At 38.3% G+C, this 26,649-nt stretch overlaps 1 protein-coding gene across 1 annotated transcript in view; it reads right to left on the bottom strand.

The window, feature by feature from the left end:
- The window catches only part of DPP10 (dipeptidyl-peptidase 10 (non-functional)), a 239,021-nt gene that overhangs the window by 49,363 nt on the left and 163,009 nt on the right, over positions 1-26,649 (bottom strand). The window contains exons 7-8 of the mRNA XM_010575126.1: positions 7,222-7,342; positions 2,596-2,750 (exon numbers count right to left, since the gene is read on the bottom strand). Of these exons, the coding sequence (XP_010573428.1) occupies positions 2,596-2,750; positions 7,222-7,342 (276 nt within the window). The remainder of the gene's footprint in view (positions 1-2,595; positions 2,751-7,221; positions 7,343-26,649) is intronic.

Consider the following 26,649-nt stretch of genomic DNA (forward strand, 5'->3'; position numbering starts at 1 on the left):
GTCACAGGAGTCACGCAACACTATATAGCGTCCTTGGGATACGGAGGATGAAAAGTGTGTCTCTGAATGGGGCTGACTCCTGTCAGATATTGTACGGACAAGGTAAAATCACTGATTCTACAGATTTAATCATAATAAACTACAAAGTTGTATATCTGGCTCTTCACCGGTATATTTAGAAATACAGAATAGCTTGGCTGAAATACACCCACAAGTTCCCTTCAGAAATTTGACTTATCTCAAAATATAGTCCGAATGCCGTATCCACTCATTTCTGGGTGGTATGGGGGACAAGAAAGCGGTATTTGTGTATTTTTACTTGTGCTAAAAAAAAGTTTTGAAAATGATTTAACTAGACTCCTGGAATTATTTTTTTTTTCTTTTCCCCCGTAAAAACTTTTACATTTGCCTGAAAAGAAACGTGGTCTTTCAAAGGCATGAACACAGCTGACACAAATGCAAAACTGTGGAAGAAAACCACTGAGAGATCAAGTCTTTAGGACACAACTGCCATCTCCTTATAACATTTGAACCTTACATTGACTGCATAGCGGTATCCGAGCACTCTCAATGGGAGGGCTGCCATGAGTAATTACTCTCCAGCATGAGGATGGGTTGTAGAGAGACGCTTTAAAGCGTGCCTTCACAGCGGGCACGGCCCGATCCGTGCCAGCCCCTGAAGACGAAGACGTACAGCACTCCGCCAGCTCTGCCATCGCCAGCCCCGCTCTGGCCGCGGCCGAGGGCTCAGCGGCACGGCACTGCTCTCCGTTCGGGGCCGTACTGCCCCAAAACACCGTCTCTGCTGCAAAGAGCTACCCTCTCTGCTAACGGTGTGCCCTACTCCGCTGCGTGGATAGGTCTGAGCTGCGGCTCTACAGCAGCGGCTTCCAGCTCGGGACAAGGTCCGTCGCTGGGGCTGGGGAGGTGCGGTGGTCAGCGGGGCGAGCACCGAGCCCCCCGCAGCCTGCAGCGGACTCAGGTGGCTGAAGGTGGTTTTTCTACCCGAGTAGAAAACTCTCGCATCCGCATCTCTCCCTCCACGGTGACTAGCCTCAACGCCTCTACCACTCAGCGTCTCCTCGTGACACTTTAAATGGCATAAATTTTGTATAATACCCAAAACATTTGTTCAGTAGCGCAAGAACTCTTTACATTGACATCCTACTTTGTTCTTAATGTATTAAACAAAATTTAACAAACTCCCTTTTTCATGTTTTTTTTGGAAGAATATGGTCTGCGTATGACGTACACCGATGGCCATGTTCCAGTATTCACAAACACATATAGGTTTAATTTTATTTTTTAATCATAAATATAATTTTCTCCGATGGTTTCGTTCTACAATAAAGACCAACCCTTTTTTTTCATCTCTGTTGCTATACCACAAGCTTCATTACCAATTAATGATGTTTAACGGATAGCTAAATTGGCATTAAATGGAGACATTAAATAAAGATAATGTTTCTTCATTAATGAGATTACCGAAGTAGTATTGTGTATCACTTTTATGCTGAATCGCTAATGAAAGGGAATTACTCATTTCTTGTTTACAAAGCTGACTTTTAAAAATATTCCTTAATTTTTTTCTTTGCTCTGTCACTCAAGGCCTTTTGCCAATGCAAGTATGTAAACTACCTCTGAAAACACTTCATTGTTTTAGAGTATTATTTCATAGCACAAATACATTATATTTATATTATGCATATTATTGTTTCATAGTACCTGGTACAGTCTAACTGTCTGCCTACCAAGAATAAATGGTCACCACCAAAAAACAGTAGCAGAAATAGGGTAACTAATACTTTCTAAAGCCCTCAATGAACTTCCACTGAAATGCCAAAGGAGTTCCACATACATGGACCTAAATATCCCATCAGAAGGGAACTCAGACACTTTGAAATTGCACGCAAGGGATGGATAAACTAGTAAGTTGGAAGATAATACCAGTGCTGGAGCTCAGCACAAAAATGACGGCTAGGGAGGCACCTCATCAGGAAATCCCCAGAAAGTAAGGAGCGATTTCAGACGTTATCCCTGTCTGGGCTGTTCTTTCACTTTCCAACACAAATCTAAAACCCCTTCTCTAAATCTTCTCAAACGCAGTGATAGCTCTATTTTTTATATTTTTTTTTCTCATTTTGATGTCCAGGAAAAGATTTTACTGTGGCTTATCTTATTCAAGGCCAGTCTGTCCCATTTATTAATAACAGCATCATTTACTGAGATCGATATAACTGCAGTGGAACATGCCCTGTGCTCTGTACACAGTGTGTATGACTCCCGTGCAGTTGTGACAGTATCTTTTTTTCTGTGCAGTCCTTCGAACATATTACCCTTCTCTCAGAAGTGGTGGATTGATTTTACCAAGCCATATATCAATGATGAAATCACTACAAATTAGTTTGTCTCCTGGTCTCTCACTCGATAGTTTCTTTCCAGCAAAAGGTGTTACAGTCCACTGAAAAAAAATGTTATTAATAAGCAACATGAACAAAATCAGTCTCTGTTACTTTCCAGAAACACCTTCCATATGGTTGAATACTATCAGTGAACAAGGAAGAGGAGGTGGGGGTGCACTCACACTCATCTTACCTTAGGATATGGATACTGCTTTCCTTTCGGATATAGACCTCCAGTAAACCGGGGAATAACCATGTTCGGTACCAGAGAGTCATTTATGGTCAGGAATGCCAGTCTTTCACCGTCTGGAGACCACCAGTGGGCAACGTGAGAATGAAGAAGTTCCTCTGCAAAACCAGATTTCCTTAGGGTCCATAAAAATAACTGTCACATAGTTTCCAGCTCATTCACTTGGCACTGATTTGTTCTTTCTCTGCCTACTTGCAACGTGTCTGTTGTAATTTCAGTAATTTCACATTATTCTGGGTTGAATGTTTGGATAACAAGGCATATCGAAAGACCAAACTTTAACCATTTTTCTCAAATTAATACTTTCACTGACATCATTAAATCATCTAAATGTGAAAGATGATTGTAACTGCCACACGTTTAGTTCTAGAGTATTCCATTAGATGTGTTTAATTAATTTTTAAACGATTTGGACTATTTTAATAGACAGGTTTTTTAGGATTGTCAATCTTTTTTTTCTTCTTTTAATATAAAACTTCAGTATACCTGATTTCTTTGAGCTGTGGCACCCAGTAACATGCAGATCCTCACACAGTAATATTATGTAATCATTTCTGGAGTGCAATATTTTGACATTCTTGTCTCAGTCTAATGGTCAGCTTTAATTCATAGAAAGTTCAGTTTTCTGCAGTGTAATTTTTTGAAAGTCCAAACAAAACTTTTTCTTTTTATCCAAATTTTATTCGACTTCCAAATAAAAGTAATTCTCCAAAATGTCATGCAATCTTTTCTTACATTTATTGTCATTGTATTTCATATTTGAAAGAAACAGAACAGAAGCAACCATAGAAGCAGCACCCAAACTCCTGGAACCCCAGTAAAGCAGCTCCTGACCAATTCCAAATTCATCCTGTACAGTTCTTCTGTCTTCCACTTGTGAAAAGACTTAGATTTTTTCATTATGGATTTGATACATTGAGTTGGTTTGGTGAGAATTTTGTATTTCAGTTTGAAGAATTTGGCTGGAAAACTAATTGAGAATAGTATACTACTGGGAACAAAGGCCTGACTGCATACCTAATTTAAGAGCTTACCTACAAAACTACTTAAATTATCGATGGACACTCTCCAAGATGCTAATCAGATTCTGAAAGTTTTGAGGTGGCTTAATGGGTTTAATTATCTAAGCTTAGGTGCAATGAAGCTGGGACCTATATTCAAAGTCATATATTCTGGGTCATGCTTCTCTTCCTGGCTGGATAACTAAAAACTTCTACACAGAACAGCCGAGAATGAATGCTGAATATCAGATAGCAAAAATCACAACTATGTTTGTTTTAAAATATTACTGTTTGCATTCAAACAAGGTTATTCACACAAAGAAAACTATTCCCGAATGCTTCGTAAGGTAAAATGCTAATAACAAACTCATGCAAATGATAAAACAAAACAAATGAGGTCGAAAGGAGGAACAGTTCTCAATTCAACTGAAAATCTCTTAACTTCATCTGGACAATATTGAGCCTGCTCAGCTTCTGATGCTATTAAAAACACTACTGAAAGTAGAGGACTGCTCTAAGTTAAACAATGGTTAATGGGAAAGACGCAACATATTAATTCATGCCAACAGACACAGACTGTGGTCCTCCACCGTGTAGACAGAATTCCCTTTTACCTGACTTTAATTATGTATATTGTGGAGAAAAGCCCACTGCCTGCCTGCATCCCTGGGAACCCAAAGAGTTCTCTATAAGTCAGGAAATGCAACAGCTATTTGGGCCAGGGATTAAAAACTTGGAAAAGAATGGGCAAAATCGCTTAAGGAAGGATTTAGGACATGCATCAGGAAGAAGGCTTTGGGATGCATATCACCTCCCACACCATTTCAGACCATTCACCACATCCCAGACTAGACACCTTTTGCTTTTCCTTCTCATGACAGAGGTATGTGTATAGCTGTAGAGACAGGGAATAAGAAGAACAAACTGGGGTGGTAACTGATGTGGAGGTATAAGATATTTGGATGAATACGCCTGGCCTCCTTTTCAAAAAAAAGGAGAAGCAGACTCATGGCCTTTTTGAAAATCAGCCAGGTATGAGACTTATGTATCCATGCATTCACAGGCAAAAATCACCCACAGCACTTATGAAGAGGTCTGTGTTTTGTTGTCAGCTAAACAAGCCCTGTGAAGTTTTAAATCCTTTCAGTCCTTAAATATTAATTAATAAAAGGTGCCTGTAGGAGTGATGGGCACACACAGAGAAGCAGGAGCACAACCTCGGACAAGCATCATTGCCATTACTGTGCTAGCTGCTCCTGTTCTTTCCAAGTTACCCCATTTTCTTTTTCTGTTCATTATGAAATATTTGCAGTTTAAAGGATCAGTCATTTGTTTTATCAACAGCTTTGCTGATCTTTAAAACAAATGAAGTTACAAAAAATCCACATCAGCCTCTTTCAGATACTGTTTCTGAGATACATAGGTGAGCTGAAATATAAAATAAATAAAGCATATTGGCATGTTTCAAATAAAAGAGATTATTTTTTATTCTCTTTAGTTCTTAAATGTAGGTCTCATGAATGCAGAGGTCCAAATCATATAAAAAATCCCACATTTCTTCCATTAAAATGTCTTAAACTTCCACCTGTATAATTCTTAGACTGGGCATACTCCATCCCTTCCAGACAGCTCAAATAAAATGCCTGGCAAATACCAGAACTGATCCGTTGCATTAGGCAACCTTTTGGGGTCCCTTCCAGCCTGAATTATCCTATGATATGCTTACGATCCTTTGCAGACTAGGAAGGAATGTTTTATAAAGAATCTCATATTACATTTTGTTCTGTGGAGTAGAGTTGTATAATGATCCTTCATTACATGTCATTCACTGCAGCTCCATGCTGCACCCAGCTGCACCCCAAAGAGAAAAGAAACACAGGCTGCTCTCTTCTGAATGGGTGTCCTCAAAATGCTTGCAGAATTGGAGCCAGAATTGCCTTGCTGCATCCATGACTCTGACTCTTACTAACTTCACTTTGGTTTAGCAAAAACTTGATATACTATATCAACTTTAATGAGCTATATATGCTTAAATTCTTCTATTTGCATGCAGTCACGTTTGACTTGAAGAATATGAAGCACATATAAAACTATAGTCCATTCCAAAGATGTTCTTTGTCCTTAAGTTTTGAAATATGCTGCCACATTAAAACATTTCAAAACATTAATAGAAACCTTGGAAGTGGTAACTATCAGACACAGGCATTTATATGGCTGAGGGATGCAAACTACCATCCTAATTTCAGAGTTTACGTGGGCAGAGATTTTAAAAAATCCCGATGTGAGCTATCTGCTCATAACTTTTGAAATGCCAAGAGGTATGGATAGACCATTTCTAAGGACCACACTGAAGTTCCTTGCTGTATGGCTTAACAGCATTCCTAAAAAACATTCTGCCTTGAAAACTCTACATACAACAAATTACATACTTCACGTAACTGAATATTTAACACTGAGCTATTTAACTATAACATTCATGAGTCCCGTAGAAAGAGTAACTGAAATGTGTATTAATTTTAAGCTCTTGTACCAAGCTGGATAATCTAGCCCCCCCCCCCCCCCCTTTATTTTTTTTTTATTGTTATGTTAAAAGCATTTTGGGTGTAGAGAGAAACATTCTGTGGTACTACACAGAAGGCGGCTTCAGAAGCCAGAGGATATCACAGACAGAGCTGTCCTCCACTCCATTTTGGCACTGCTTGCCAGCAACAGCAAGTTTTCCAGGAGTCTAGTCCAGGCTGATTTAAGCAAAAATAGCAGCCACTGTTGAGGTAACAGTATGACACTTTTAGATCTACTCAAAACACTCCAACTGGATTCAAGCACGTTCTTAAAGTCAAGCACAATGTTACTGCCTGGCTTGAGGGGTTGGAGTCTCTCGTGAGTCATGCTAACACGCAGCACACCAACCACCATTGAGGCTGAAGGAGAGACACTGATTAAAAAAAAAGTGAGGCACCAGGCAGTATCATCTTTGATCACCTTGCGCTATGTATCCAATAGTAAAAAGGAAAACGCGGCTAATTCTGCTTCTATGCTATGATTCTTCTGTGTCTTCCTCTATGAGGATGTTTTAACTGTAAATAGATTGGCACTGTTGTTCACACAAGCAACAAATCGAGTCCTTTCCCTCTTCACTTGCACTGTAAACCCAGCATAGCTCCAAAGGTACGAATGGAGTTATTCTAGATAAGCAAAACATACAAGGTGTTTAGTTTTATTTGAATAGCTCTATTTGAAATGCCAGCCCCACTGAAGTTGGCAGTAAAATCCCACATCAAGATTTCAGTACTGTAGCATTTTTTCACATGCTACCTAGTGTTCATAATACATTTGATACATTCTGGTTGAAAAGAAATTCCTCTTTCTCAGACAATATTGTTACATGCAAAACAGCAGTCAATACAAAGTATGAATAGATACAAAGGCAATCTTGCAAGAAAATGAGAAGGCATAGAAGCAAAACCAACCTTAGATAGCACTTTCTGAAATGAATAGATTTGTGCTGTTGGGTCTGTACAAGAACCTCTCATCTGTTTTAATAAACAGATATATTTGTCCAGCTTACCTTCATATAACCAGTCTGCAATTCCATTAAAAATAATTCCTTCTTTTCCCGAAGATGTCAGGCGCAATGAGCTACTCTTTACATCAGGCTGATAGTAGATGTTATTTTCAAAAATATAAATCTGGATGAGGTAAGAGGGATGGAGAGAAAAAAGAACATTTTGGTAGCTATAAATGGATGTTCAGCAATGAATGCATAATTTCCTCAGGCTCAAAACAGTCTACAGAATAATTCAGCATGAGTTTTCACCAACATTGGCTTCGCATTTCCTTTTATTATCAATTTTGACAAACTAAGCAAACTTTTAATACTTATGCCAAGCCAAATTCTTCCTTTGAAATTGTCTTCCCAGTTGAAATGTTTCTATTCACTTTAAGAAAGACTATTACACTCCTCAGAATCATACAGGAGACAAGTTTTATAACAGTTGAATAGATGAAGAAATTTTCCATTAATTCCATTCTATCTAATAAAATCATCTGTTTTTCTAGCTGTGAAATTAGACACACTTCTGCAAGTACATACAGCACAGTACATACATCATAAATGTAAGTTACAGCTTTATATCATGGTGTGAGAACAGACTGGAAAAGCAAAAATAAATAGCAGACTGCCATTAACTTTTCTCTGCTTGCTGACACTCTCTGACTCTGACACACAAACATTTTACCTCAAGTGTGCTATATAAATGCCCTTTATTTTCAAGTCTAGGCTCCTCTTCCTTTTCCTTGTGAGTAACAGACTAGACAGCCAGTCCTTTCCTCCTTCACTGCCACTTCTCAGCCTCGTCTGCTTTTCTTTCACTGTTCACTTTGTTGCAAAGGAGTTCAAGTTCGCTCATTTTGTGAGACTGAGCTCCAGGCTCCATGACATAGTGCAATAAAAGAAAGATAGAGGCCAAAAAACCAAAGAAAAAAAAGAGGAAAAGATAATAATAAAAGACTTTGGAGGAGTATGGGGATGGCAAAAAGGGCAGGAGACAAATACAGTGATAATGAGGAAGGTTTATAACATGGCAGTTCTTATGTACTCTGATGTATGCCACAACAGGCTATATGTCTGCCTTTCTCCTATCAGCCCGGAGACCTTCGAGCACTTCACTGCAACACAATTTAGATTACTGTTGTCCCAAACTTCTTCACTGGCCCTATCCTTCCCAGTCCGGGTTAATAAGAAACAAATATCTGAGCTACTAACAAGCCAAAAGCTACAGACTGGTATAAAAAGCAGAACCACAGCTACTAGCATTTCCTGTAATAATGCTCCTAATCCTTTTTGTCCGTACTCCTGTATTCCTCATTTTCCTGAGTTGTCAATGCCCGTGACTAGACTCGTATTTCAGCTATAATAATCTCAGAGTAGTAGCTTTTTTCTTCACTTTTTTGTTAAATTACAATGGCCACATATGTGCTTGCACAGCTTAACAATAGAATCAAACTAATATCAATATTATGCACCATCTTGATTCACACACACTAAGAAAATGTAGCTAACAGCACTAGAGAAGCAACACACAATAGAAGTTTTTGTTACATTATTTCATCAACGTACACTGATATACGGAGTCTCACGGACTGCTAACATGAAGTAAATATATTTCCACCAAAGACCATTTTAAAAGCCTAGTCGTTTATCATTCTCTCATTCTTCTATGATAAACGACTTATGGGAAAATACTAACCAGAGCGCAAAGTTTTATTATCACTATTACTGCTGTTCTCTTTGCTTCTAAATTACCATCTGAAATAGATTTCCCTATGAGTCCCCAAACTAATGGTGTTTTTTGATTTTTAACAATAGCCCCTTCATGATTTCTGCTGCAGAAAGCAATAAAGCTGAGGTTTTTTCATACCATGAGCAATGCAATGATTTTAACCATTACTGGGAATCAAGGGTGACTTGGAACAAAGTTCTTTATGGTCAGAAACTCAAAATCAGCAGTGAGTTCAAAACTGAAGTAAAAATAGTTGATGCAGTTTGAATAATCTAAAATGTACTGACCAGTAATGACATTTATAGTTTTACAAATAATATTTGATATGGTTGAGAATTTATGGGAAGCTGATATATGACCCAGCATTAACACCAAAAGAAAACAAGGATTAGAGAATGCTGGACATATCAAGCTTTTGAAATAATATCGACCAACACTTCTTGTCAATGTGTATTTCCACAGTAAAAATGTACTTTTTTTTCTAAGGTAAAAGAAACAATACAAGTAGTAACATGGCATGGTTAATTGCTTAACCCAGAAAAAACAAAATAATTTAGCCAAATACTTGCTACTTAAGTGAACTATAAATATTCCTATCCTACTAAATTACAGACAGCGTAAGTAGTGGGAAGCACTCTATTGACTTTTGTTTAGTAAGGAGTGATTTCTTACAGCTGACAATCTCTTATATAAATAACTGCTTTCAGGAGATTACCAAAAAAGCCTACTTGATCAAGTGATTCCATTTTATTTAAGCTTCTTTAATTAAATGAGCTCAATCTAATTCATTTTTGAAGATCAGAAGTATAATTTTTGCTTCTCTCCCTTCTTTTCAGGCCATTTGTATTTTTAATGGTGAAGATACCCGTAGTGTCTAGTCTCTGCAACGAAAAACTTTCATTTAAAGCCATCATTGCCAGTCAAAATACAGGATTAAGAACTACTTGTTTTATGACTGCACCATGAAAAGGTCTTTAATCCTGTTATTGCTAGTTAGCAGGCATTGCTAATTCCATTTGACACATTTCAGATAGTAAATATCTCAGAAGGAATACTCACTGTTGTGCCACTGATTGCCGGCTGCCTCGGCTTTATCCCCATTCCTTTCATAAAGCTGCTTTGTCTCCACCCTCAACCAGTTCTCAGCCACCCTCTGAATATGCCCACAATCCTCTTAGTCTACTCTGTCATCTGAAGTTTCCCTTCTCTCTTCATCGCTCGTGACACGTGTTCTTTCAACTTTGAAATCTACCCCAAAGAACAGGGTTTTTTCTTGAACATATAGACTGGTACATTTTAAAGTTCTTGAAAAACTTCAAAGCCATCCAGCGGCTCTCTCCCTAGCAAGCCTCGAGCTCATTGCTTACTTCAATTTAGCATTAAAAATGATGAATTTATGTTCCTTTGCAAAACATTCATGAAACACAACCGTTCATGTTCCTCCACATCACTAAAGAGCATGTAAAATGCACACTGATGATTTAGGGTTGGTGCACTGGCAAGTATCGCTCTGCACTGCCTGCAGCATTTCCAAAGATCAATACCCCCATGCTTGAGCTTGTAAAAACATCTTAGAAAGATTCACCGTTATGGTTAGTCATTTAATCTCATCTGTAATTTTGAATATTTGATATATTTCCACACGAAGCCCACAAACTACTGTTTGTACCGACAGGAATGGCTTCGTGCACATTTCTTAACCATGATGCTGCCTAACCCCTGCAATCAGGTCTGCATGCCCCTCCATTCCTGAACATGCCAAAGTGCTCATCTGTAATTTGTTAACCCACACACCTCTTGGAAATAAGGACTTGGGAGTTAAAATGTTGATTGCCACAGCAAAGCAGGCAGCAGAGTTGTAATGGGAGTGACAACATTATCGTGAAGGCTGCTGGTAGTAGTGGCCTAAGAGGCTCTTTGCTTTGCTTTCTGTAAATCCAGGCTGTGGATTCAATTAAGTGCAAGTACTTTGTGCAGCCACAAAACCCAATCTTCCATCTGACATCATTACTGCCAGAGCAATGCAGCCAAGATGGACATTTCTAAAAGGCATACTCATTGTGAATTCTTCTTCCCAGTATAATATTTATACGGTACAAACGTATCTCATCTATAACTCTAAAAATACTGACATTTTAACAGATCACCGCTTGAAATTAATTTTGTTCACAAGATTGTGAACAGATCTTGCTCGCTTCTGTCTAGCGTTTGCACATACAACACCAACCAGCAGCTAAGCATCTTGGTTTCATGTGCCTCTGAAATAGCCGTGACTAGAAGCAGCACGTGCACAAGAGCTATGGTTTTAGCAGAGAGCAGTGAAGTCGGCTTTTTCTGCCTGGTTAGTCCTCGGCTCCTGTTTGCCTGCTGTAGCCACGACACCACTCCCTGCTCCTCCTGCTGCAAGAGGTGCTATCAAAAGTGAAGAGACTTTAGGAGGAAAATGGACACTGGTTTTATTTTACGTGGGTTATCATGAGCCCACCAACTAAGAGTAGAAATGGAACTATTCCTCAGCTGAAACATGCAAAGAATCCTACAGCAGGCCTCAGAAGCAGAGGAAGTCCTTAAATATCATGGTCAAACTCTCCCCTCCCTGCATAATACACCTAAGTTCCTTTTCTTTGGTTCATACATTTTTAGCTTTCTGCTCAACTTAAATATTGCCACCAATGCTTTCTGGTAAAAACAGTATCTCTAGAAAACTTCTTACAGTTCTACTTAATCTGCACTAAAATATATTTCCAAGTTATTTCAAAAACACAAAGACTAGATGGAAATTTTATTTTTTAGGTGGTGGCTGCTGCTGGTGCTTAATTACAGTAGAGCGATACATAGAAGTTGAATTTATGAGCTACAATTTGGTCTTTAAAATTGAGTGAAAGAGAGAGCAAGTGGCTGGGAGAGAACTCGGACTACTACTTTTCCTACAACAGAGACTTAAACTCTCAAATACTGCAAAGCAGATAGCAAGTCACAACACTGGGATAAGAATTGTTCATCAAAACAAATCATTCTTGGAGCAGAATATTGCAAATACATGCGCCTAAAATCCTGACTCCAGTAAGTAAAACTAAACATGGGCCCAAAGGTTTCCAGGGTGGGGACTTCACATACTTCATCACTTTGTATAGCGTGTTTTGGGCAATGTCACATAAACCACAAATTTCCCTTGCTAGTCTATCTCCACTCAGGTATTTGGGAGCAAGTAAAAGGGCTTTTCTTAGTACACACTTGGGTCTAATTACTACATCTTGAGTACTAAAACGTTGACTGTAACTACTGAATCTTCCGAAACTACTAAACGAGGAGTTGCTACTGTGTATCAGACAGGTATTCTCATGAATACACCAGTGGCTTTGTGCCCAAAATGCTTTCACAGCTTTCAGGCATGACGATCAGAAAATAAATTGAAAAAGGCACAAAGTGGAACTAGGCTATGCTATCTTATATGAAAATTATTATTGCGCTTTTTTTAACCTCTTCGCCACCTATTTCACAAGTATTTTTAAAGTATTTAAAATTATTTTTTAGCTAAGGCCCTTAGCTAATAATGCTGTAAATGAGAATAAATATCAAAATCTATGGCCTTCAAAATTATTTGACTACTTGTTTTCTTATTGATTTTGCACAGCTAATCACATCAAGTCTTAAACCAAGTGAAGAAAAAACCACAGCATTTCTTTAATTATTTTATTAAGTATTTTCCAATTAATGAAAAACTTCTGCAAGAATGTTTTGGATTAGTGAGAGATTAATTCTTGATAATGATCACATTTATTTCAATTGACTGTGAAGAATTTGAGGCTCTGCTTGCTCTAATGTTCTACCTACAGCACTAATCCTTCTCCTTCTTCCACGTCAGCCTCTAAAATATTTTTTCATAAACCTTCTCCTAAATGAATTTCTTCCAAAACATTTAAGGTTTGCAATGTGTTTCACAATTACATGATTTTATTTCAGGCTGAGGTCTTAAGCGGAGCACCCAGTCCGAGCAGTTAGATCCAGATGGCAGACAGCTGTGAAAACATAGAGCCATCTAATCCCACAGCCGAACGGCAAACCCAGTGCCAAGAGCTGGAGAGGCCCCCTGTGTGTCTTTAATCATTTCAAACACTACAGGCAGAGAAAAGCCACTAAATTACAGAAAAATACTCCACTTTTTCCCTTTAGGTGCTCCACTGAAGCCTTCTGCATGGGCATATCCACACTCAATCACTCCTCTGATTGCAGGGTAGCGTATCGGCAACAGTTCAAGCTTTTTACTCCCCAGTTGGGCAGCAGCAGCAGTTTGCCTGGAGCTGCGTGGAGGTCACCACGCCATCGCTTACCACGCACAGAAGCAGCACGTGTGCACCAAGCAGGGCTTTGAGCTCTCTACCAACGCAGGGGCAGCTTCTCTACCAGAGGCTGCCAGCGGCTGGTTAGCCCCAGCAGTTGAGACAGAGCCACTATCAGATATTTGCACGTGCCCTACAAAATTCATCCAGACACCAAAGTTCAGACTTGTACTTATATCCAGAAGCCCAGTTTTCTTCAGGTGGAAGAGAAACAGAGCTGCAGCCCTTGCTGACAAAACCTATCTCCTTCCCTGGAACCAGACATCAGTTACACTTTCAGAGAAAAGCCACCAATCTGAGAGGCAAATTTCTCTCAAAGCTGATGTTAAGGAGGGAGACTTAACAATCTATCCTTAGACCTTTCGCTAACTTACGCATGGATAAACTTATTTTTATATGAATATGATAAGTTAGTTTACCATGCGACAAGTTCTTAAAACAGATTATACAAACACTAACCGTATAGGTATAATGTATTGCCATTGCTGTTCCCCAATACGACACGGAACCATCTTGGGTCTAGAAGCAACATTACTCACTCATGTCATGCTTCACCCAAGCCGAAGGTATGTCTCCCCACTCTGTACCACAACCTCGTACTTGCTGGCCTGTGTCACGCTTCTTAGCGTAGTGTGGCCACAGTTTAAAAGCCATGAGAAGGTACAGCTGTCCTATAAGGCACAAGTGTGCAGATCCCAGTCTAATATTTCCACATTGCCTGATGTGAAATGATAGCAGAAGTCACTAACAACTAACAAATAAAACGGAAGAAAATTAGTTAGCACAGCCTTTAAAATTGTCTTGATATTTATCATAGGGAAAACTTGGACACCTATCCCATAATGGTTAATATACCAGGGACTTATTTTCCTAACTTAATGAGTGAATCTTTCTAATGAATCCTCCAGAGCTGGAGCATTGCAGATTTGTTCGACTTCCTGATTGATACCATCATCAGAACTACATTTTGCCATCAATAAGAATAGAAATATGTCATGTAAACTGCAAGTCTCTGTGGGCCACGATTTACCCTTACATAAGTTTTAACAGCTCCTGAAATTAACTTTTCAAGATAAAAAGGTAATACCCAGAATCCAGCATCTTGTCTTGAAGGAAAGAAATGGTGGAGTGTGACTAATGGCATGGTTTGTCATTACATGGATTCATCAGGACAAACCCCTAGTTCACAGAAGATGCCAACCAAACTCTGAAGCTACTGAGCAGCTAACTATTCCAGCCTGGAACAACTTCAGCACTCCCACTTAATACCCCAGAGAACATGACAGTCTTCTTCATGTTTCACATCGGGAATATGAGCTACAACAACACAGAGGAATTTCTGATTATGCCCAGAAGGAGGCATTCAGGAAATGCTTCCATTGCTGAACTCTGCCCGTTGCCGATGACGGTGCTACAGATGCCGACCTAAAGCATCTTCAGGCAGCTCATCTCTGGCTATATTCCTGTGTGACCTTGGCAAGGACACACCATTCTCCACTCTTTGGACTAGGACAGGTGTCTTCAGAGCCCAACGTTCTATGTAACAGACCATGTAACTGGACTTTTTGCTCTATGCAGAGGGGTAATTATTTTTACTGATGCAGAAACACGTGTCGTTCTGTGCACCCACATAGATAGTCTGGCTAACCAGCTGTCTCCACCATCACCATGGCTGATAGCTACATCTCAGCATAGGAACTATCAGATTTCTTCATATCCTGAGCATACAACAAAATTCCATCCTTTCTTCTTGTGAGACTGCCAGCTAATTAGTTGGATAATTAATTCTTCAAAAGCTTCAAGATGTTTTTCCATCTGGGCTCGCCTCTTACCATTTGTTGTGTCTCCTGTCTTACCATACATTAACCAGGGCCAAATCCAACTGCCCTGAGTTAGATCAGTAACTAAAATTTCCAGATGAAATATGTTTTCTTGCTAACAACTGTTAATATGAATAAGATCAGCTATATGTTAGACAGAAGCAAGTCAAATAAAGAATACTTTCTTAGTCACTCAGCCAATTTTGTACTTTGCTCTTCAAAGATCAAACCATGACTTCTCCAGTTTCAGGTACAATACTAAGTTGGCACAGCACTGTTTTGCAGTTTAACCTCATACCGTGAAGAGAAAGAATATCCCACAACGTGCACAGCAGCTGTATTTCTCCCGGTCGAGTTCACGTTGGAGCATGCAGTGGAACAAAATACACAGCAGTGGGGGAATCGTAGAATAGAATCATAGAATCACTTAGGTTGGAAAAGACCCTTAAGATCATGAAGTCCAACCGTTAACCTACCACTGCCATGTCTACCACTAAACCATGTCCCTGTGAATGAGAATAACTTGTTATGCTACCTAGACCACAGCTAAAGGAGTGCAACATGTAAGTACAGTTTAAATAGCTTTCATATAGCCAGTTTAACCAGCAGTTAACTAGCAGTTAAAACCTAGAGTCGAAGATACTGGCACAGAGCCCTCACACATAAATGTTATGAGGAAAAATTAGCTTGAAGCTAAACAGATTGATCAAAACTTTCTTGGTGGTATTTATACTACATGATAATATGTATGCATACATACATATTATGTATATCCAAAGAGTCAATGTTCTTTGCTTCTTGAACAACATGCTGCTCCATATGCAAAGTTCAGCACAAACAAGTGTTGGTAGAGAATCTGGGAGTGACGTTGTGCCCGGGAAGAAGGGAGGGGTGGAGGGAAGATGTTCTGAGATTTGGTTTTATTTCTCATTACCCTACTCTGGTTGACTGGTAATAAAGTGAGTTAATTTTCCCCAAGCTGAGTCTGTTTTGCCCGTGACGGTAACTGGTGAGTGATCTCTCCTGTCCTTATCTCGACCCACAAGATCTTTGTTATATTTTCTCTCCCCTGTCCAGCTGAGGGGGAATGATAGAAAGGCTTTGGTGGGCACCCGGCGTCCAGCCAGGGTCAACCCACCACAACAAGTGATCTTAAATAAACAAATAAGTGGTATCGTAAATGAAATAATTAATCTTAAAATTATTTTTGAGTGATTTTTCAAAAAAAAGTGGTTTTAACTCCTGCAGTTTTCACCACAATTACGGAAAATGCAGATATCTATGCACTTACTTTGATTTGTAAATAATATTGGAACTAACTTTGGATTACAGGAAGAAATTAAAATCAAACCCCTGCATGCACACGGAAACCATTTGATTGCGGTTTTTCAACACTCGCTGTCAACATAACAAGTCTGGTTTTCATTTAAGTACTTCACATATTTGTTACCACTTTCTGGTTCACAGAACTGAAAAATTATACAAATAGCTCCACTTCAGAAACTTACAATTAGTTTTCACCAATTTAAAAAATACTGCAAATCAGCCACAATATTTGTCAATGCATTACCATTACAAATAAATACCTGGCTTGGCATCTTCTCTACCACTGTTCAGCACCCTCCAAAGCTCTGATAGACACATTTTTTTCTAACAGAGCCACTGATTACATTATTCATAGTCACAGCGTAATGTCTGTTCTCTTCTTCAAGTCCAAACTGAACAAACATTTTCTTGTCATCTATGATTTCACTTACTATACCCCTGGGACTTGCAGGCTTAAATTGAGATCACCAGACCATTATTATACCCACTGCTACAGAAGAGGAGTACTCCCTTCTGCCCTTTTCCCTTGCCAAATCTGATTTACTTGAAGCAGCTTTCCACTGAAGAACAAGGTGTACTTAAGATTATGTGGTTTGTGTATCAATGCAACAACAGCATAACTGCTGTTTTCATTTTCCTTCTCACAGAAAAAAAAAAAAAAGCAAGCTCATTTTGGGAAGAAAATGCTTTCTCTCATCATCCAGAAGAAAGAGGGGGCTGCGTTCTGTGATGAACTGGCATTGTAATGCCATTTGGCCTGTTTCTATCTACAGCTTGAGACTCAACACCCATCTTCAACATAACTCTACTGAATAAAGTGCTGGCACAGGGGTCACTCAAACTGCTTATGGGCTGCATGCATGTTAAGGATGATGGGTACACCACCAATCTTCCTGTGACAATGCTCTATACATTGGTGTTTCCAAGTTAGGTGTCGATATATTGTTCCATACATGTGAAACTGAGATCCACTCTATACAAAAACACATAGACAAAACAAATTTCTAGGGGGTACTTTGCACATGTTGGAAAAGTAGCAAGATAAAGGGTCCGTATCTGCCACTCTTGCCCATGGTAATAAGCTGTGGAAGAAGCTCCATGGTAATGAACTGGGACACTCACACATTGAGAGGCAAGTAAAATGCAAGGTGGCAAACTATTACCCAAAACAGTTATAATGCATTTCACTGGTGCAACTGATTATTCTGCTGATGTCTTTCTTACAGGTCCTGCAGCAATCTCCAGAACCAAAGAGAATTACTATATTTTGGGTGATATAAAATACAGGAAAGTGGCTTATAAAACTTTTATAAGTGTGAATTTTGGATGGTTAGAGTATTCATTAGTGACTTTGTCAATTACAATTACACAGACTTTTTCCAAAACGCTTTTTTTTGTTCACATCTTACAGATTTTCTATCCAGATCACATATCTTACAGGATGACAATTTCAAGGAAAGTTTTATGGAATTGTATTGCAAAGCATCTTTATGTTATATCCATTTCCTCTACCTTATATCTGTGCTCTGTTTAGACTGTGAGCTCCCATGGACAGGGATTGCAGGATAAAATGTCTGATACAGTTTGCAATACACGTGCTTTCCAAGTCTCCAGTAGTGCAGAATGGCTCTGATCTCCTCTCTGCAGATTTTTTTCTTTTGCAGGTCAATCTATACTGGCATAAAATTTTTAGAGCTGTTCAGCTCTGTCTTGCTCCAGCTCTTACCCCATAGTTCCATGTGCACCACAGACCACTAAATTATGCAGATACTGGGCACAGCAGGTACTACCAGCAAAGCATGGCAGTAGACAAAAATATACCCTTATATGATCTATGTTTCATCAGACACATTGCTAATGAGGCACAAAACAAATAATAACATAGTAACAAAATTATTATAATTGTAAGTAATAATAAATATATTCACTCTTAAAGGTCCAATTTTCTAAAGGATGTGATTGACCTAGACAGGAATTTTCTCAGAGGAAGCTTTCAAACCTTTTGATTATGTTGTAATTAAGGCAGAGAGGAAGTAGCTGTTGATTAGTCTGAAACACAGAGACCTCAAAGCACATACATCCCAATGTCATATGCCACCATTTTTTCTTGTCAGTTACAATATGTTAATTTTATTTTTCCAGTCATCAAGCTGCCAGACATAGCATGAACAACAGAACACTGAAGCACCACTTTTCTGCTGTCTAGATTAATGCCACTGCATCACAGTAATGTGTTAGCACAATCGTTTCTGAACAACTGCAAACAATCTACAAGGCTATTATATTTAATTGCTATTTAGATAGTTTATAAATCTATTGTAAACAATAGCGAGGATCCACTCATAATGCAGCTATAAGTTACTAATGCCATGAAATAAACCAGGCCATGAACTCACAGAGTATCAGCAAATCCATGATGTTTATGTCCTTGATTTCCAATAAAAGTGAGGAAGCATTGCCCTCTTTTGTTTGGACACACACTAATTACGTTTCCTTTCCCATGATATTGGATCACGATGTGCACTAAATTCACACCCTGCCTCATCCCATGATAACCTACTCACGAGTGCAAACATTGTGCTTTATATGACATAAACAAAATCACATATAAATCTGAACTATGACCTATGCAAAAAGCTACTTACAAATCTTTGTGATTGCACAGAAGATCACAGTAAGACTGCCTTGCCCCAAGCTCATTGTCTGGATCTACTGCTTCCTCCCCGTGGAGCTGCCTGAAGAACTACGCTGGCTGCAGCACTGTGCAAAATGTCTTTGAGGGATTGGACTGCTCAGCCCTTTGATCTTCATCTGTGTAAGCGATGTGTATAACAGACTTATCTATAAACAGTGTATGCTCAGGAACTCACACTCCTTGTTCCTTGCATTTACTGATAGCTTCTGACTAATGAACCAGCATGGAAGAGCGTGGACAGAAATGTCACTCTTACATGCCTGGGTTGCTCCTACAGACTTATAATACAATCATAATCTGCCCTTACCATAAAATCTTTTAAAATGATCTCTGGTATTTCGAAGGCTCATCTCACACTGATATCAAGCATTCAATTACGCCCAGACTGATCAACCTGTAACAGAAGCTAAAATGAAAAATCTTCAACGTAGTTACTCCAGAATAAAAAAGGCAATGTTGAGAGATGGGAAAATATCTAAGATAACTGTCTGGACTGGTTGCCAGAGGAGGAATTTTCTCTGTTTTGACAAAATGTAAGAAAGTAGCATTCTAACAGCAAGCGCCAAAGTCAAAAAAGACAAAACTGAAAATGCTGCGCTGTAAAGTCGTACTTGCATTTTCTACTATTCTTAGAGTGGTAGACAATCCTTGAGAACTTTGTACATTATTCAAATGCTGAAGTAGAATGGGATGCCTCTGAGCATCTTCTACAGAAGAAACCCAAGCAGGGTTTAACAAAAAGCTTTGTCCTTTCAGTTACTATTGCTGACCCAGCCTACCTTGTTGTATGATACGTGTGCCTTCATCTCCCCACTGTGCACAGTGTTCAAGTTGCCAGTTATCTTTTAGTGGATGACATCTACCTGTACAGACTTCACGGCCATTTACTACTTCACACAGATCGGGCATTCAATGCAAGAAAGACCGTTTGTCTTAAAACATCTCATTAGGAATGAGACAAATAGGAATGAGAAAATACTGACTAACTCTCATAATAGCATTTCTGTTTGAGACAGTTCAGAGTCTGTGAAGCAACACTTGAAAATAACTGTCTGCTTGCTTTCCACACGAAACTTCTCTCTCCTATTTCTGTAAATGCACTGGCACCTCCCATAAAAGGTGAAGTAAAAATGTGTAGTGTTCTGCAATACTATTTATATGACCAACACCTATTAGTCCCTACTGATCAAGCCCTGTTCATATATATAACACGTTTATATGAGCACATGAATACTATCAGCGTGTTAGTTCTTCACCACACCTGACCCCCAACTAAAGTGATAAATACTTTGATCTGCACAAGTTTCTGTTTTCGTCATTAATGCTGCTTCCACCAGCTTAAAACAGACCTTTCTAATACCAGTTTGTCTCCACAAAATGGAGAGTTTTGAGCGTTGGCTGATTGCTGGGTCCTTCAGCCTTCTTTCCTCCCTGCCAATCAATGCTACGTTTTGTCTTACAAATCAACAGTCTACCGGACTTTTAAATCCTTATTCTCCAGGGCTGTCCCGGCCTTGAAGCTGTCAGTGAATATACACTCACCACAATCACACATCTGCAAGCAGTCCTCTGCATTTCACTGTCTGGCTCAGGCTGAGTCAACATGAAAGCCTAAGTCACTTTAACACAGTGCAGCAGGAGTTTAATCTGCTCTGATCCTTCAGCACAAACACGGTGGGGAAGTCATAACCCCACTGTAAGGAAAAAAAATATGCAAGGACATTTACGGGTTGGTGATGATGGAATTTAATGTCTCTTTTTCAAGAAGGACTTGGCTAAAATAGAGAGAAAGACCCTACAAGAGTGTTGAACATGCCCAAAGCTGTGTGGTCATAATCTGTTTGGTTTTTTTTCTCCTCACCACAGCTGTCTTGCCGATAGAGGTTCAACAGGGAGTCACGACATCATCATCCATGAAGAATATACAGCTTTTTTTAATTTATTTATTTATTTTAAATAACTAGGACCATGTACTCTATCTTTATCCATATGCAATGGGTAAAATCCTGGTTGACTGATGTAAAGAGCCCATTCATCTAAACTGGGCCAGGATGTCCTATTTTCACCACTGGAACAACTGAACTAACTTTCAAGGACACATATCATAAGGGAAAAGAAGGTTCAACCCTGCTGAAGAGGGGAGTCACTGTCACTTCCACTGACAGAAACCTGTCTATATCTTTGATGGATGCTATGTGCCAAATGAGAAAATACATGTTAACATACAGCAAACAGAACCTATCAATAGAAGAGCCAGAGGAACTTTGCCACACAGCAAGAGTCCAGGGGGTTTTGCTGCCAAGTTGGTTTTATCCCTTTAGCTTGTTCCTAGCTGAACTCTGTAGGCACTGGTACCATCACAGAGACTCAGAAGCCTTTTGCAAAAATTTTACAAAAGGTAAATAAAATTTGTGTTTACCATTGGCTAAAACAACCTCTGTCTTAGAACCTGAACTACAAAGGCACTAGAAATGTCAGTTCTTCAGACTCTTCTGTTTTGACATTTTGGTGCCTTACCATAGCGAATTTTCCCCTTCCTCTTCCCTAGGTGGTAAGGAGGTAATAGAGAATAGAATATATCCGTTTTTCTTATCTCACAGATAGAACTGACACTTACATTACATTACCAAAAGATGAATACAGGCAAATTTTCCACCCCATCCTGTGGTATATCATATTTTATTTTTTTTTAATATCAAATATGAAGTGACTAAGTGATTGTATGATCCATGGACATAGCTAAACCTGCAATGTTTTTGGGCAGGATTTTGGAGTTATATGAAAATAGAGCCCATAATAAAACTTGTTACCTAATCTTTCCCAGCTCTGATTTAGCAAAAGGTTCAATCAGATTTTGACCTCTCTTCTTATTGACTGTGTATTTAGCTTTTATGGGTGGCTATTTCTAAAGAATTTAGACTTCTGAAGTATAATTTTCTTGTTTCTGCGTTACATAAAGCTATGCAATTTTCACACACAAAGCACAGCAGTCCTATTTTATGAGCCATTGGACTTGCAGTTAGTATTAGCTAACAGACGGAAGTGTGAATATTCAGATATGCTTTGTTACACATACACATGTTGAACAACATGATACTGTAGATGAAAGGCGTGTATTGCTATTTTCACCGCTCCCTGCAGGCTGCTGCACAGAAAAGGCCTGATGATTGCTCTTATCAAACATGTGTGTCTATGCTTTTTTGCATGTGTCTTTGTGGGACTGTGTGTAAATACATATATACACACACAAATTTCTATGTGAAAAAATAATTTGCTTTCTAGCACAATGATATGTCAAATTTCCAATATATTGTTTACAAAAGAGTTATTGATATGAGACTGGACAGAAAAGTGCACTACCTGTGTGCACGGCTTACATACTGATTCAAATATTAGCTGCATGCTAGAGCAGTGGTAATAGAATGAAATTCATGATAATAGAATGAGGGGAAAGGAAACATCTTTTATCTCCCCTCTCAATTTATTCACTATAAAGCTGCTGGGCCTTTTATTGTTCCACATGAAAAACAGTAGTGGAGGAATAATGTGTCTATAAAACATATAATTTTCTCATTATTTCTTCACATCTTTCAGATGCAGCGAAGTAGCTATTCTTACAAAGGGCTAGCAATATCTAATCCTTAATAGTTAATATTTTTAAGTTACCTTTGATACCAGGACACATTCATTGCATTTCAGTAAGCAAAATGATAAAGCAACTTCTTCTATGCTCAACTTAGCCTTGCTTCCATTTATAAATGTTCCTGCTCTCCAGAGCTCACAAAACTTTTACTGAATATATCCAACCTTGATATGTAAAAATGTATTTTTCCCTGTTTTCCAAAACTGCCTGTGTTTTCTGGCTGCATTCTCCATTCCCTTTTTCTGAGATGGAAAAAACTGCTTTCATATTGAGTATCACTTTTGAAACTAGAGAACATGCATTTAACGCTTATCTTCTCCAATTTCATCTATATTTAAGTGGAGTGGGCACCTAGAAATTAATAATTTAAAATGGAAATTCGTTCAGTAGAATACCTTCAGAGAAACTAATAATTTCCTTTTTTCTTTGAAGAATAGTTTGAATTGAATTATTTAGATGGAAAGGCAAAGAACATTTACATTTTACAATGCTAGTTTGAGAAATCCAAGAGGAAATCCAATGTGAAGCAGCAGCTTAGGAGGAATACAGCTTTATCTAAGACTTCTAGGTAACATTCTTACGTGAAGAAAAATATTACATTGCCCATGCTCACCATGACCCTGACAAAAAGCAGTTCTTGTATCAAAAATAAAGTAGCAGAAAGCTTGTGCAAGTACGCTAGTAAGTCTTGCAAAATAATGCACAATCTAACTTTAGCTGCTGGTCAAAAGTTGCTATTAAACCAGTCTTTTTGTGTGCCTTTTTTCTGTAAATATTTTCACTTTTTGGTTGAAATCTTCAGCCTCTGACACAGTAAGTTTCCCAGCTGGAATCTAGAAATGTAATAAAAACATTTGGAACAGAAAATAAAAAAGCTTTAGTAGCCTCCTTAATTTCTCCCTGCCTTTAGAAAGACATGACTTTAGCATTTGCTAGAATTATGGTCAAATCCCTTAAAGACTCAATTAGGTGGGCAATGCCCAACCATACACATTCCCTTTCCTCATAGAAACATCCTCAGCAAGACAAAGGATCTCCAAATATGCTTTGAAGTACAGAAGTTCTGTAAAGAATCCCTCATAGATTTTAAAAAAGAAATCATACCTGAGGTTAATGTCACATTAAAATGTTCTTGTTTATTTCTGGTTTTCAGAATAAATTCAAGCAGACATTTTCCTCACTTTTACTGCCATTTGCCTCATTAGCATCATGATTAAAAGGAAAGATGAAATAAAGCCTTGACATTTCCATATGTGATTTTAAGTTACTCATATAAAAATACAGCAAGTCAAAAGAGCAAAAGACTTTGAAAATAAAAACAGCAGATTAAATATATTTATTTAGGACTTACTTCATTAGCATTAATTAAGCTTCTACTTGGGTCATGAACCCTGAGAGATCTTTTCTTCTTAATTTGCAAATGGAAGTGTTTTTGTCAGGAGGGGGTGCCAAGTACCCACAGCATTAATTACGCAAAAAGAAAACACATGGCAAGTATTTTACAGAAAGATAAGTTACCGATTTTTATAATTGTTGTACTTTGAACCTTGATAGAGCAAATAATAAATGAAGCTTTCAGTAACTACTGGCTGTTAAAGCATCTGTTGAGCAAGGTATGTGTCTAGCATAGTCCTGCTAATTTCTCATTTACTAAAATTAGTCTAGTGCTTATCTGGGTACTTGACAAATAATACAACATCAAAGAACTTTTCTGCTGCGGTATTTCCATTTTCTAAGACAGTCTTTGAAAGCCATAGGAAAAAGCTAAAATTTTGAGGAGAAGGCAATTGCAAGGAAATGTCATGTTAATATAGCAATTCAACAGTCTGACAGATACTTGCATTTTTGTAGGGCAACAAGTGTTGATGGGGGGAAGGTAAAATGAACCTCCAAACAAGACAACCAGGATAAAGCTGACCGATCACAAAGCAGAGGGGTAGAGAGGTCTTGAAGTGGTACATTCATTAATAACAATCAAAGCAGGTTTTGTTCTGTTTTGTTTCTGGGTTTCTGTTTGTATGCTTGTTTTGAGGTACTTTTTCACTGGATTTTTTTAAAGTATTCTTTTTGTAAAGGATTTAGCTGCTAAGCCCTATTATCTGTGAGTACCCTGTTCCATTTTTTGGAACAAGAGGGCAATTTCTTGTTTCCTAATATCTCAAATATTTTCTAAAAATTGATGAGAGCGTCCTGAATCCACAATTCAGCTACAATCAACAAATTGCTCTTTGTGTATACAGGATAATAGGTAATTCTACACAATGATGACCTAAATTACATTAAAGTGTAGTAAAAGCTCATCTTCAGTCCTACCATTTGATAATGCTGTGTTTTGTTGATGGCATCAAATTTTGACAGAGAAAGCCATCACGCTTCTAGAAAATGATCTTTTTAGTATTCTGGATAGCTTTACTATTTTCTTGATTTCTGCTTTGTTAATATATGCATTTATTTATGCATAGACATTCATACATAAGTCAATCAATCATTACTTATGCTGATCCATCCAAATATATAACCCAAGCTCCCTTCAAAAACACTTAATATATCAAAAGAAAAAATGAGCTCAATGCAATAAATAACACAAAATACCTATTATAAATACAAAGACAAAGTGACTTGCATGGATATATGTTCACAGAATAAAGTGAAAATAAAGTATTTCATGCAAAATAAATGACATGTGACCACCCAGGCAGAAGAAACTTCATGTAAAACTTTTAAGAAAAAGCTATGTCAAACAGAACAACTCCTAACCACACTTCATTTCACACCACTACTTGAAGTAATCCATCTGGTAACTAATCAGAAGAATTATCCATAATGCAAGAAGCACTGTAGAGAAACACTACATCTTTAATAGAAAACTCTGCGTACACTGGAGCCCAGAGGTCAGTTTTTATATTCAGGCTTCTACTGCAATACATCTCCGTAGACAGATCCAGACAGAAAGGGCTGTCTCCCCTGTGTCAGATACAAGCCAGGTCCAGCACAGAAACATGAAAACCTTTGCTGCAAACTACTGGAGAAGACAAGACCAAAGAAGAGAGAACAGTGGATAAAAAAACCCCAGGTATTTCAACCCCAGAGGCCCTTTAAAACACCCCAAAGCATTCTCCTCCTCAGTAAAGCCTTCCTACCAGGTACGGGATATCTCTTTCTCAGACACATGCAATGAGGTCTGTAATCACGTAAACTGGAGGCAGAAAAATGTTGATGAAACCAATTAGGTATCTTGTTGTGCTAGTTTTTTTCCCTGGAAAAACGTAATGCTGCTGTAATGGATTCTATAAAGGTGAGGTAAAGAGATAATCAACTGATTTCTTTCAAAATTTTAATCAAACATGAGCAAAGACGAGAAATACATAGCAAATAAATAGACAGCTCCCTAACATGCTAAGACACACAGAAATGGTATTTTAGATCTGGCACAGTTCTAACACAGTTAAAAGATAGCAATTTAAAGAGTGCGACCTTGAAAGCAGTTCTCAAAAATAACAGCTATGTGACCTTAAAGTACATTAATTCATTAGATAAAAGTTTCTTCTCCCCAACGGCAAACATTTTCAATTTCACCACCAAAATGTCATGACTCAAACAGCAGATGTTTCTCTGAGCTTTTCTCTTAATCTTTACAAAATCCTCTACTCTAGGTAAATAGCAAGAAACTGAAATAACTTGCAACCACCATGGTAATTTGAAAACAATGGTATTAGGGCCCAGTCATCTGGTATCTCATATAAACCTAACTGTTGTTCTTCACTAGCCACACGTGGCCTGCTGTCCCATTAGACAGCCCTAGAAATTATTCATAACTGTAGACAACTTAGACTGATGCATGATTTTCACAAGGATGTAAAGTATTACTGTATACTTGATTTCACTACAGT

The sequence above is a fragment of the Haliaeetus leucocephalus genome, unplaced genomic scaffold (genome assembly GCF_000737465.1).
Source record: "Haliaeetus leucocephalus isolate CR32 unplaced genomic scaffold, Haliaeetus_leucocephalus-4.0 Scaffold451, whole genome shotgun sequence".
Taxonomy (NCBI): domain Eukaryota; kingdom Metazoa; phylum Chordata; class Aves; order Accipitriformes; family Accipitridae; genus Haliaeetus; species Haliaeetus leucocephalus.